The 12,722-nt window shown below is 48.6% G+C and overlaps 1 protein-coding gene across 1 annotated transcript in view; it reads left to right on the plus strand.

The window, feature by feature from the left end:
* Positions 1 to 12,722, plus strand: part of MERTK (MER proto-oncogene, tyrosine kinase) — a gene marked incomplete at its 5' end in the record, with an annotated part of 114,602 nt that overhangs the window by 81,241 nt on the left and 20,639 nt on the right. Inside the window, 3 exons of the mRNA XM_081101525.1 lie at positions 533 to 684; positions 9,044 to 9,197; positions 11,473 to 11,626. Of these exons, the coding sequence (XP_080957651.1) occupies positions 533 to 684; positions 9,044 to 9,197; positions 11,473 to 11,626 (460 nt within the window). The remainder of the gene's footprint in view (positions 1 to 532; positions 685 to 9,043; positions 9,198 to 11,472; positions 11,627 to 12,722) is intronic.

The following is a 12,722-nucleotide window of genomic DNA, read 5'->3' on the forward strand; positions in this document are numbered from 1 at the left end:
CAGTGCTAAGTGTTACATTTTACACCTAGTCTAGTAATTAACATTTGACCCTCTGACCTCCAATAATGAAGTGTCTGACACATAAAGTAATTTCCTGATTGGTTAGTTCTGTTCAGCCCATCCGTCACTGCAGCTGTGCTGAGTTCCCTGCCCTTTACGTCTCTCGGACCCAGACCTGATCTCCAGTTGGTCGGTTGACCTTCTGCCCCATAGGCTTCTGTTGGAGAAACCCGATCAAGTGTGTCTGTGTGTCTGCTTTGCTTCCCCGGGCAGAGTCCTTGAGCGCCTCTCACCATCTTCCCTGCCTTCCTCTTCCTTATTCTTTTAGTTCAGAAAGGGCTGACTTTTTAAACTCATGTCCTGTCGCAATGGTCCTTCATGGAGAAGAGGGTGGAAATCTGCTCTTTGTCTCAGTCTCATGTGATGCTTCCCTAGAACGTTCGAACATCAAACATTCAGAAACCAAAAAGAGAATGAGTATCTGTGTGCTTTTCTTTGTGGTTCTTCATCCTTCTCTCCTTGTCCTTTTTAGCCCCATCGGTATCACCTTTGAACGTCACTGTGTTTCTGAATGAATCTAGTAACAAGGTGGACGTCAGATGGATCGAGCCTCCAATTGAGCGGCAGGATGGGGACCTGGTGGGCTACTGGATATCTCACGTGTGGCAGAGCGCGGGTGCTTCCGTAAGTCTGAGCGCTGGCAGAGGGCGCTCGTCTCCTCGGATTCGCTGGTTTAGAACTGTTTTAGAAGCTTTTGTTTTGCTGTGAGAATGCCAGGTGTTACTGAGTTAGACAAGACACCTTTTAGTGGGTTATGAAGAATGTCATAAAATTGGAGGTTATTGAACATCACAACATTCCAAGAAATCTTTGGGCCTCTCCTCATTCACTCATTCAGCTGTTCATTTACTGATTGAGTACTTACATGTAGAACTCATCTCTGTTATCACCTGATTCTTCCCTTCAGGGAGCGTGGCTCTTGTAGGAAGACGTGGGAACTACCCAGATAACCACCCCATACGGTTGAGAAGGTACAGGGCTTAGCAGGCCAGCCATTTATAGCCTCTTGAAATTCCTGGGGGCCCTTTTCTGAAGAAGCCTGTCAGGGAAGAACCCAACCACCTAGAAAATAGCAAAGGGTAACCAGACCCTGAAGGAGAGGGCTCAGCAAGCAACAGGCCGTCTTGACACAGCTCCATAAGAGCGAAAGTAGACACATTTCTCAACTGACCAGAGCAAAGCAGTTGTCACGGCACAGCAGAGAGTTGGAGCGTCAGCCTGGTGGCACAGGTTCCCTGTCCCCAAGCTGCGTGGAACTGTGCCACTAAGGGTTCTCCGGTCAAGAGCTCGGCACTCTGAGCAGTGAGAACGAACAGCCCATGCTCTGTGCGGGTGCACGGTGGTCTCGCTGCGGCCACCTTGACCGACTTCACTGCCTACGTGACCAGCCCCAATGTGGCTCAGGGTCAGGGGGGGGTTGGCCTTGCAGGTTGACCTCCTCAGCAAGGATGCTCAGGGCAGTGCTATGCCTCGCCTTGTTCTGGGCTTGGAATAATCTTGACAGTTGACGATGGAGGAGTTCCAGATGGAGGAAGATCACGTGAGATGAGGCATAATGTGACAGCTTTGGGGGATCATGACTCCCTCAAGGCCCTGAAACATGAATATTTTCAGGGGTATAGTGTGAGGGGAAACTGGACCAGGAGTCCTGGTATGCGTGCAGGGCTCTGGATGCTGGCCAGGGGTCTGATAGACTTTGGCAGATGGCAAGGGAGCCAATGAGAACCTTGAACTTAGGCAGCCAGTTTGAGAGTTGTGTGTTACGAAGATGGCTGATATGACTATTACTATTTTACATATAAGAAAATTGAATTTGTTAAAAGTAACCTTCAGATCTGCCTCATTCCACCAGAGCATATTGCCAACGGGCAGGTCACTCAGCAGCTTCTCCTGCTGCTCACTGAGAAGAGCCCACGCTGCCCAGCAGTGTGACTGGGGAGGGGCACACTGGCTGGAAAAGGAAGGCCTGGGTCGAGAAGGGCACCCTCCACCCTGAAGGCAACCTTGATTGCTCTCCCTAAGCTCCTGATTTAGATATTAACCTCATCTAAAAATACCTTTCATAGCAACATCCAGCTGAGTATGTGACAACGTATCTGTATTTGACCATGTACCTGGGTACCATCCTATATAATAAAAGGCTAATATGCAAATTGTCCCCTTGACTGGGAATTCAACCGGGAGTTTGACCAGGGGGTAGGGCCCCTCTCCCTGGCTGGCTCTGCCACTGATTGGCCCCACCCCCACCCCAATAGGGGGCAGGACCTGCCCACCAACTGCCCATGGCCCCACCCCCTGCCAGCCCGGCCCCATCAGCCCCAATTGGGGCGGGTCAGCTGGACCCCACCCATGCACAAATTTGTGCACCGGGCCTCTAGTTAGCACATAAAATTAACCATCAGAATTGTCGTGAGTGTTGATTGAATACTAGTCTGTGCTGGGAACTGGGGGATACATGGAGGTGTCAGAATGTCAGATAGTTCTCGCCTTATCAGTGAAGATGGCAAGATCCTCCGTAGTTTAGTAAGGACTGTCTGGTGTAAATAGTAGTTTCATTGCATAATAGCAAAAAAAGGCAGAGAGGTCTACATGAGAAACTGGCTGCTCCCTAAGTTCCAGCCAGTGCCCTTCCAGGGGGAGTGAGTTTTTTAGGCGTGACTCCAGTCGAGCCAGAGGGCCATTCTGACTTGGTTACTGTGAGGGGTAAAGATCACAGCTGCGTTGAGAATAAAGTCAGAAGTGTGGGGAATGCAGCTGAGTGATGAGGCCACGGGGAGAGGCGGGGGCGCAGCTCCCAGACAGACCCCTCCTCACTTGGGAGAGGGAGAGGGCTGAGGTCACTCGTGCTCCTTTGTGACGGGGTAGACGCACTGGTTCACCACCAGGACTCTCTCTTTACCACCATCACGAAGAGCCTCCTTGTTTCCTGTTTCACATTCCCGATGGATGTAACCCAGTGATGGGTCAGATTTTTGGCTTCCTGGTGGCATTTGTACAGGGCATCACATGAAAGTAACAGCTTCTTGGCAGGAGAGAGGGACGGGGAACAGCTGCACCCACAGATGATGTCTGAGCTCCTTTCAGTCGTTTTCAATCTCACATCATCCAACTTTTACCAAAACTGCTATTTTCCGGTAGGATAGTTGAGACTTGTTCTCTTTCTTTTGTTGCCTCAGTTTACCTACCAGGAAGCAGACTGTTGGACGCAATAGGTGATGGAAGTAGAGGAGACGGGAAGAAGAGGGCTGAGAGTCCATGATCTCTCAGGTCTCGTAGTAAATGCCTGCAGGCTGTTGTTTGTACCAGTCAAACCCTGCACTAGCGTTGCAGCTACAAGAGAAGGAGCTTCGCATTTCCTGGTCTTTTGTCCCGGAGCATGTGCAAGGTTCCTGTGGATTAACTGCATTTGCACCCAGGCTGGGACAGGGGAGTCAAATCTTAGAGAAAATCTCCTTTTCACAAAGCTCAATTCTTGGGATAGTACATGAAGGCACAATCATTTTGTTTTGAGTCAATGGAATTTTTTCTTGCTTGGTTGGCAGAAGATAGTGATCATTGGCAGACATTTACGAGCAGGTCCTTTTTTTTCCCTCCTCTGGCGTGGATGATAGCTTCTTTATTATTATTATTATTATTATTATTATTATTATTGATTTCAGAAAGGAAAGGAGAGGGAGAGAGATATAAACATCAATGATGAGAGACAACCAATGATCGGCTACCTCATACACGTTCCCTACTGGGGATTGAGCCTGCAACTCCAGCATGTGCCCTGACCGGCTGGAAATCGAACCGTGACCTCCTAGTTCATAAGTCGACGCTCTACCACTGAGCCATGCCAGTTGGGCTGATAGCTCCTCCTTTAGTGGGGGACTCGAGCTGAAGGGGCAGGAGTGCTGAAAGCCCTGTGGGTGACGCAGCATGGAGCCTAATGCACTCACTGCCACTAACACCCAGCTGGGCTGTGCATTCTTCCTCCCTTTGCTCAGATCATTCCCTCTGCAGGGAGGACAGTGCTGCCAGTTAGGGCTGTGACTGTTCCAATCACTACCTCCTTCGAGATGCTGGGTCATCCCAGTGAGAAGGTCACTTGCATTGCAATCCTGCTGTACGTTGTGCATTGTGATGGTCTTGTGACAACAGAAGCATCTGTGGTTCACTTTACTGCGGACAAATCCTCTGATGCAGCTGAGCTTCCAGCTCAGGAACTGCAACGGGAGGCAAATAAAATATAAGGTCAGCCAACCCTGGGAGGGTTGGTATGCATCCTTCACCTCTATTTCTCAAACACCCTTCATTTCTAAGGGGCAAGAGTTAGTCACAACTTCATCTCTCCTGGACTTTTATGTCTCTTCCCTTCACCAGGTTAGGGAAGTTTTCCATTATTTTTTCACATAGGTTTTTAATTCCTTGCTCTCTTTCTTCTCCTTCTGGCACCCCCATGAATAATGGTACACTTGAAGTTGTCTCAGAGGCTCTTTATACTATCCTCATATATTTGGATTATTAGTTTTTTTTTCTTGCTGTTCTGATAGGGTGTTTTCTGCTTCCTTATCTTCCAAATCTCTGACTTGATCCTCTACTTCTTCTACTCCTCTGCTAACTCCCTGTAATGTAGTCTTCATTTCTATTAGCATATTCTTCATTTATGACTCGTTATGTTTTCTAGTTCTGTTTTTATGTTTCCTCTCTCTTTGTTGAAGTTCATCTCCTCTTCCCCTAAGTTCATTGAGCAACCTTATAACCAGTGCTTTAAGCTCTGCATCTGGTAAATTGCTTGTCTCCATTTTGTTTAGTTCTTTTTCTAGAGTTTTGTTCTGTTCTTTCTTTTGAGATGTTTCTTTGTCTCCTCATTTTGGCAGCCTCCCTGTGTTTGTTTCTATGTATTAGGTAAAGCTGCTGTGTCACCCAGGCTTGGTAGAGGTGTCCTATAGGGTCCTGTGGCACAGCTTTCATGGTTATTCGAGCTGAGCACCCCAGGTGTACCCCCCCCCACCCCCCCGTGTGGGCTGTACACCTTCCTGTTATAGTTGAGCATTAACTGCTGTTGACACATCCATGAGAGGGATTTACTCTCTGGCCAATTGGCTGAAAGGACTGGCTGTAACCACAGTGGAGGATCAGCCATGTAGGGGCCACACCATCGAGCAGGACTTACTTCACAGGGACTTGGGTGTCTGCTGAGTCTGTCGCTTGAATGTGTTGCTTGTGGAGGTGGTTAGGAGGTGCTTTGTTGTGATCTGAAGCTGTCCAGAAGGTGTGCTGGCTCTAGGGCCTTCCTGGTTATGCAGGCCAAGGTCAGCTGCTACCTGTGTCCTGCCAAGGACACTGGCATGAGCTAATCTGCAGTTGGCTGCTACTTATACTGGGTTTGACGGTGAATGGGACAGTCTTTGATGAATATGGACTAGTGTTTCTTATCTCATTCTCATTCGCATAAGGTATTAGTAGACCTTCTATGAGAAAATAATTCAGTAAGTAAATCAGTTTATAAAATATTACATATTATGTCCTTCCTTGAAGACCCAAGTGCCTACTGGCAAGTTCAAGGCTCTCTGATGTTCTGCAGTGAAGAGATATGTTTAACTTTGACGTGGGAATTGCCCAGATGTTAGGCACTCGATTTGATCCATGTCATTCTTACAGAGCTCATTGTTGTGGGATTGTGGCTCTAATGCTGGTTTTGCTGTGATTGGAAGGGTAGAGGTCTCGATCAGAGGGAAGTTTCATGGCAGATTATTATGGAGAAACAACTTCTTCAAAGACCCAGGGGAGCCCCAGTGTGTTGGAAGATTCCTTCGCTGGCCTAGAACTCTGCCTCCTGACACTCTGGGCTCCTGGGTGTAGGCAAGTGCCCCTCCCTCTTCCTTCCCTCCTTCCTCCCTCTCACTCAGTGTCAAAGGAGGGCAGAGCATTTGACTGGTGTCATTTTTAGATATGGGGAATAGTCATGGTTCTTGTTCAGCCAGATAGAGGTCTCACACACTTTAATCAAGGATCTGTCGAGGATGGTGCATTTTGCCTGGAGGAGAAACCTACAATGTGTTAAATGAATGTTACAGTTTGGGGAACAAGACAGCCTTGAATGATACAGGACAGCCTTGAGAGATACTACAAGGTCATTTCTGTGAGAAGGACTTATATATATAGGGAAAGAAGACCAGATACAGCACCTTGTGGGACATGGTATAGGAATTAAGAAAGAGCCTTTGTGCAAGATCATGTGCTGAGTGTTTTCCATGAAGGAACTCACTTAGCCCTTGCAAAAACATGTTGAGGAAGACATTCCTCTTCTCAGTGTTCATTTGAGGAAGTTGGAGCTCAGAGATGTTGAGTAACTTTCCGAGAATCCCAAAGCTTAGAGGTGGTAGCACTGGGATCAGAACCCAGGTCTGGCTGACTCCAAAGACTGTATTTTTCAGAGCCTCCCTGCTCTTCCCCAGATGCCCGTGGTTTTCTTCATAATATAGTGTCTTGTTCAAATTCCATAGTGTGGCCTCTTAGCAGAAAGAAGTAAGGACAGGACGCATTTGAAGGTGTGAGAGTTTTGCATTGGTGCCTGTGAATTTGAACCCTTTTGAACAAGCTACCTTTGTTGTTGTAGCACGACAGAAGCTTTATCTGCTAGTCCTTGCCCGACTGAGTGTTACAGTTCTTTGAGGCAATAAAAAGGGCCATATTCTTAGAGTTACAAAGATAGGGTCGTGCCTTCTCACAGAGTAGGACATATTAAAGTCTTTTGATGGCTGAATACAAGCACCACTGCAGTCGCCCTGATGAGCTAGTACCCACGTGAGACACAGGACATCCTGTTCTGGAAGACATGCTCTTACATTCCCCAACTGGCCAGTTCCACGGGTTTTATCTGCAAGTAAAGTTGTAATCAATGTCATACTATGCTTTCGATTTCATTTCCTGAAAACGCTCTTATATTTTAAGTCCTTGAGGATACGGGCCTGTTTTGGTGAAAAATGAAAGGTCATAAATGAGAACTACGCAGTCTGCACGGCCTGTGCCCATGACCAGACCAGCTCGTGCCAGGAACACGGCCCCATGTTCCACGGTCGGCACCTGACACTGAGGGTGGCTCCTGCCTGGGTGGGATTTCAAATGGGTTTCTCTGTCCGCTTTAAAAATCAGAATTGAAATACTTGAGGATATGGATGTGGTCATGCCTCTCTTTATACACTTGGCATCAAAACCATGGATCAATGACATCACTTTTTAAAAAACAGTCATATTTTAAAACTATATTGGAGGTCACCATTTAAGAATATTCTTAGAAAAAAGTGCTAAGCCTCCACTAAAATGTTTATCATATATTTTTCTAATCACTACTTCAAAATCTATTGTAATCCCACCCCTAGAATGGGATAATTTTTATGTATTTCCAAAATGTGTGACCATAAGCCGTGCCTGCCATCACTGCCATACTTGGGGTTTCAGCATGATGACAACAGCCATGATGGTGGCCATCGCCACACTTGGGTGACATTTGCTCCAGGCAGCCGCCATTCCAAACACTTTACATGGATTATTAGCTCTTTACTCATTTAAGGGACAAGAGGTGGAAATGAGAAAGTCACTCCTCTGAAGAAAATTTTACCCTTTGCATCAGCATGGATGGACCTGGAGAACATTATGCTAAGTGAAATAAGCCAGTCAGAGAAAGACAAGTGTCAAATGATTTCACTCATATGTGGAGTTTGATGGACAAAATAAACAAACAAAAAACAGAGACAGACTCATAGATAGAGAACAAACTGGCAGCTCTGGGGGTTAGGGAGTTGGAGTGGGTGGAGGGATTGAGTAAAAAAGAAAGAAAAAAGGGAACTCATGAGAATGGACAACAGCATGGTGATTGCTGTGGTGGGGAGGAGGGGGATGGGTTTTGTTAATACTCACCAGAGGATATTTTTCCCGTTGACTTTTAGAGAGAGTGGAAGAGGAAGGGAGGGGGTGATAAAGAGAAACATCCATGTAAGAGAGACACATCTATTGATTGCCTCCGGCACGTGCCCCAACCAGGCTGGGATCCAGCCTGCAACCGAGGTTCATGCCTTTGACCAGGAATTGAACCTGAGAACCTCCAGTGTGCAGGCTGACACTCTAACCACTTAGCCACACTAGCCAGGGCTAGGGATTTAATTCTTTCTCAGTTACCCATTTCCTCTTATTTTGAGCTAATTTCTCTCATACATGAAGTCTTGTTTTTGAGGCTTTGTAGACAAAAATTACCCGTGTTCCTTGTCAGGCAAAAGGTCTTGTGCATTGAAGAGCTGTGAGGTGCTAAACTCTGAAGTAGATGCGTTTTCCTCACAGCCTGCCTGACTCATGCAGGGCAGGGCTGCAGGATGTGGACCAGGGAGTTACTGGGACTCTCTGGTGATTTTCTGTCCTTCACAAATTAGAGAATGGCCAGCTAACCCATCATCAAAACTAGGTTTGGTACTGACTTGTACCGAGTAGTAAATAAATCCTGCAAATCTAATGCACAGTACGTGAATATAGACAACAATATCCTATATAATAAAAGGCCAATATGCAAATTGACCAAAATGGCAGAACGACCAGAATGACCGCTCGACCAGTCACTATGAGGTGCAGTGACCACCTCTTGGTCCCTTTCCCCAGCTGGCAGGTTCCGATCACCTGATGGTGAACTGGGAACGGGGTGGGTGGCAAGGGATGTGGGCGGTGCTAGGTCAAGGCCCCCGCCTAGCTGGTCGCCCCCCACACACAGAGAGCGACCCATGGCGGGGGCGGGGCCAGCGAGAGGGCAGAACAGCTGACCTGTGTCCCTGTGTCACTGCCCTTTTGTTCCATTGGCTGTGGCCCGAGTGAGGAAGGATGCTGTGGAATCATGGCCACTGGCCCCTGGGATGTGGTGGGAGGACTCCCTCAGGAGGAACTGTGGTGGAACAGGCCACGTGCCCCGGGCAGCTTAGCGTTTCATCTCCTTTACTTCCTTGTCTGTCCCCAGGAAGAGCTGTCTGAGGAAGTCGGCCAGGATGGCAGCCATGCTCAGATCCCCGTTCGCGTTCACAATGCCACATGCACAGTGAGGATCGCCGCCGTCACCACAGGAGGGGTCGGGCCTTTCAGTGACCCCGTGAAAATATTCGTCCCTGCACACGGTGAGAGCCGGGCTCCCTCAGCTGCTGGAGCCGTGCGTCCGGGCAGCACACAGATGGCCAGCTGGGGGATGGACAGCTGGCTTAGGGCTGAACCATAAAGACCCGTTTGCCATGGTAAAGAAACTCGATAGGGCCACACCTCAGCGTGAGAGGCCTCCACTAGCATGACTACGAGTGGGTCTCACTTACGAGGAGGATCAGTCCGCTCAGGGTTTGACTTGGTTTCCTGAAAGTGGTTAAATGAGGTGTGCCGACGGAATGTTGGCAAGGCAGTGTGGCTGACCCTTCACTCTCTAGAACTGATAGTTTGTTATGCTGTTTTAATCAGTGCTGCTTGTCCCATTGTTGCCCGTTCAGGCCTGAGGCAGCTTCATGATTGCTCCGTCCAGAACATGCAGGGTTTCTTGCAGAAGCCGCCCACCGACGACCCTGGGCTCCCTGAGCTAAATGCCCGGCCCTGCATTATGGGTCCTGCCTATCGTTGGAGTGTTCTTTGGCAAGGGGTCACCGTGTACCCCAAGTGGCCCAAACACTGTGCTTATTTCCATAGATGAGGGGAGCCAGCTTTGTTCTGACTGTGTCCGGCCCTGGGTTGTTTGATGTTAAACCGGTGTCATCAGTTCCATGCACAGGCATCTATGTATATCAGTGTGACCTGTGTGTTTACAAGTCCTTGCAAGCACAGCTTTTGTACTCAGAGCAAACGGGACTTTGAGCAGACTGGTGAGTCCCTGATGGTCTCCTCCAGAGACTCTCTCATATGCTTTCCCTTAAGTGCAGAATTGGAGTCATATATCAGGTCCGGCAGCCCATAGCCTCTGCACCGGGGACCATTAGTAACTGGTGATGGGGACACCAGGCTTACCTGCCTGGTAGAAATTCACAGTCAACAAGATTCCAATTCTAAATGCACAGGTTAAAAAGTCAGACTTTACGCCCTGGCCAGTGTTTCCCAGTGGTTAGAGAACAGCTCGAGCACCGAAGGGTCATGGGTTTGATTCCCCATCAGGGGCACATACCTGGGTTGCGGGTTTGCTCCCTGCCCCCGGTTAGGGCGCCTGCGGGAGGCAGCTGGTTGATGTGTCTCTGTTGCATCAATGTTTCTCTCTCACACTCTCTCTCTTTCCCTCCCTCCCTCCTTTCCTTCCACTCTCGCTGAAGAATAATGGGAAAAAATATCCTCAGGTGAGGATTAACAACAACAAAAAGTCAGAATTACAAAAGCTTTGCCATACTGGCAGTCCTTGCTTGGCACGATTCCAATATGCATGCATTTCAGTTACCATTGTTCAGTGAAATAACTGCGTTCCTTCACAATATGGTTCAAATGTGAGCTACCATCGTATGTTAACTGCGAGACCTGCATAAAACACACACTTCGCTGCCGGCTCCTCAGCGCACAGATCCACATAACTAATAGGCTCCTCGTGGCCACAGCCCGTGTGCTACTTCTCAGAGTCTGTTCGTGGCTGGTCACTGTGCTTGCATGATTCAGTTCACTCACATCCAAGACATATCACCGTGCTGCCCCCTCCGTAAGCGACAACCCACCTGACATCTGCACAAGAATGGAGACGTGGAAGAGAGTTGGCGAACAGAGATGAAAGTGTAGTAAAGAAAGGAAAAATGAGCTGCAGTGAAATTTGAGTTGAACGTGTGTGGAATTATGGAAGAAAGAGCTCACAGATTCTTAGATCCACAGCCAGGGACTGGTGAGCTTGCCCACATGAATGAAGTGATTGTACCCAAAAGGAGGGAGATGTTCCTGACGGAGGTACCCCGGCAAAGATCTTCACACGAAGGAACTCTGAGAGGTACTATAGCCTTGAAAGCACAAAGGATAAGTTGTCGGAAGCAGATCCGAACTTACAATGGAGCGCGACAACGCGCAGGCACAGAAAGTAGGTTCTGTCCTCGTCACAAGTTACACACTGGCAGGAGGCCAGCCCTGTTCACACCACTCTTGACACGTGTTTACAAAGAAATAACGGTGCCTAATGCTCAGTGTTTCCAGTGTGTGAGTTACAGTAGACCAGGTGAATGTTAATTTGACCATTTCACTTCCGTATACCTTCGTTGCTGACATGGTTACCATTGATGCCTGAGACCCCTACGCAGTCTCAGCGAGGACTGCCTCTGTTTCTGGGTCACAGAATCTCGAGGGGCTGGTTCTGAAGCTTATGATTACCTGCTCTTCCCCATTATAAGCCAGTGTTTCCTATGTGTTTCGGAGCCCAGGAGATGTTCTGAATTGCTTCCATTGGCTTTTTCTCAGGTTGGGTAGATCTGGCCCCCTCGTCAGCTCCAACACCTGGCAGTACAGACCCCGTGCTCATCGTCCTCGGCTGCTTCTGCGGATTTATTCTGATTGGGCTGGTTTTGTATGTTTCTCTGGCCATCAGAAAAAGAGTCCAGGAGACGAGGTTCGGGTAAGTGTCCCAGTTAAAGCATGTTTTGTTTGGCTCTGGCCTGTGTTGCTCAGTAGTCAGAGCGTCAGCCCATGCCCCAAAGGGTAGTGGGTTCGATTCTCAATCAAGGGCATGTTCGATCTCCAGCCCTGGTTGGAGTGCATTTGGGAGGCAACCAGTCGATGTGTCGCTCTCACATCGATGCTTCTCTCTCACTCTCTCCCTCCTTCCCTTCCACTCTCTCTAAAATACCAATGGAAGAAATATCCTCGGGTGAGGATTAACAATAAAAAATGTTGTCTTCAGTGGTGTCGATGAGATAGATGGTTATGCCGAGTGACAATGCCTGTCCTGCTGGCTGACTCCTTGGTGTTCTGAGAGCCCTGTCTGTGCTCTCTGGGCGGGCAGCGCCCTCACTGAGGCCAGTGCCACAGGCAGCCCGCAGGGAAAGCCAGCCCGGAGGGGTCTGCACAGAGAAGACCATCAACAGGCCTGCGCTGCTCAAACTCGTTGCTGTTACATGAGCACTTTGATTAGACGCCTTTAAACTGACGCTAATTATGCACAAAAATAAAGCAGAATATGTACGCACCAATAATGAGAAGGAAATTCACCAAAGCATTAGCAATTCTGTAACTGTGGGTGATCCCGTGGTTTTTTTCTTTCCTGTGTTTTACACATTTTCTGTGGTGATCAATTACTTTTCCTATAGAGGAAACCTTTATAGTTTCACATTCAAATTATATAAGAAGCTCTTTTTCTTACTTTCTATAATCTGACTTTCATAACCAAACAGTAGTTGAATGTCAAGAAAACTGAGAAGCCACGTGAAGGCAGCCGGGAACGCAGGGCCGTGTCCAGCCTTGTCTCTGGGGCTCGGCTCCTCCAGCGCCTGTGCAGGGCGCGTGGCTTTCCCTGAAACCCAGTTTGTCACTCGGGGCCGAGGGCAGCTTGGAGCGGGACAGGATGAGGAAGGGCGGGAACTGTGCAGCCTGTCTCACAGCCCCACCCCTCAGCACCGTGCACTCCCTCAGAAACGCCCCGTGGACATGGAGGGGGAGCTCAGCTGTGGAGGCTAGCCTGCCCATTCTGTGTCCATCTCAGTCCTGGCGGTCAA

The sequence above is a fragment of the Myotis nattereri genome (assembly GCF_964212035.1).
Source record: "Myotis nattereri genome assembly, chromosome: 10".
Lineage (NCBI taxonomy): Eukaryota > Metazoa > Chordata > Mammalia > Chiroptera > Vespertilionidae > Myotis > Myotis nattereri.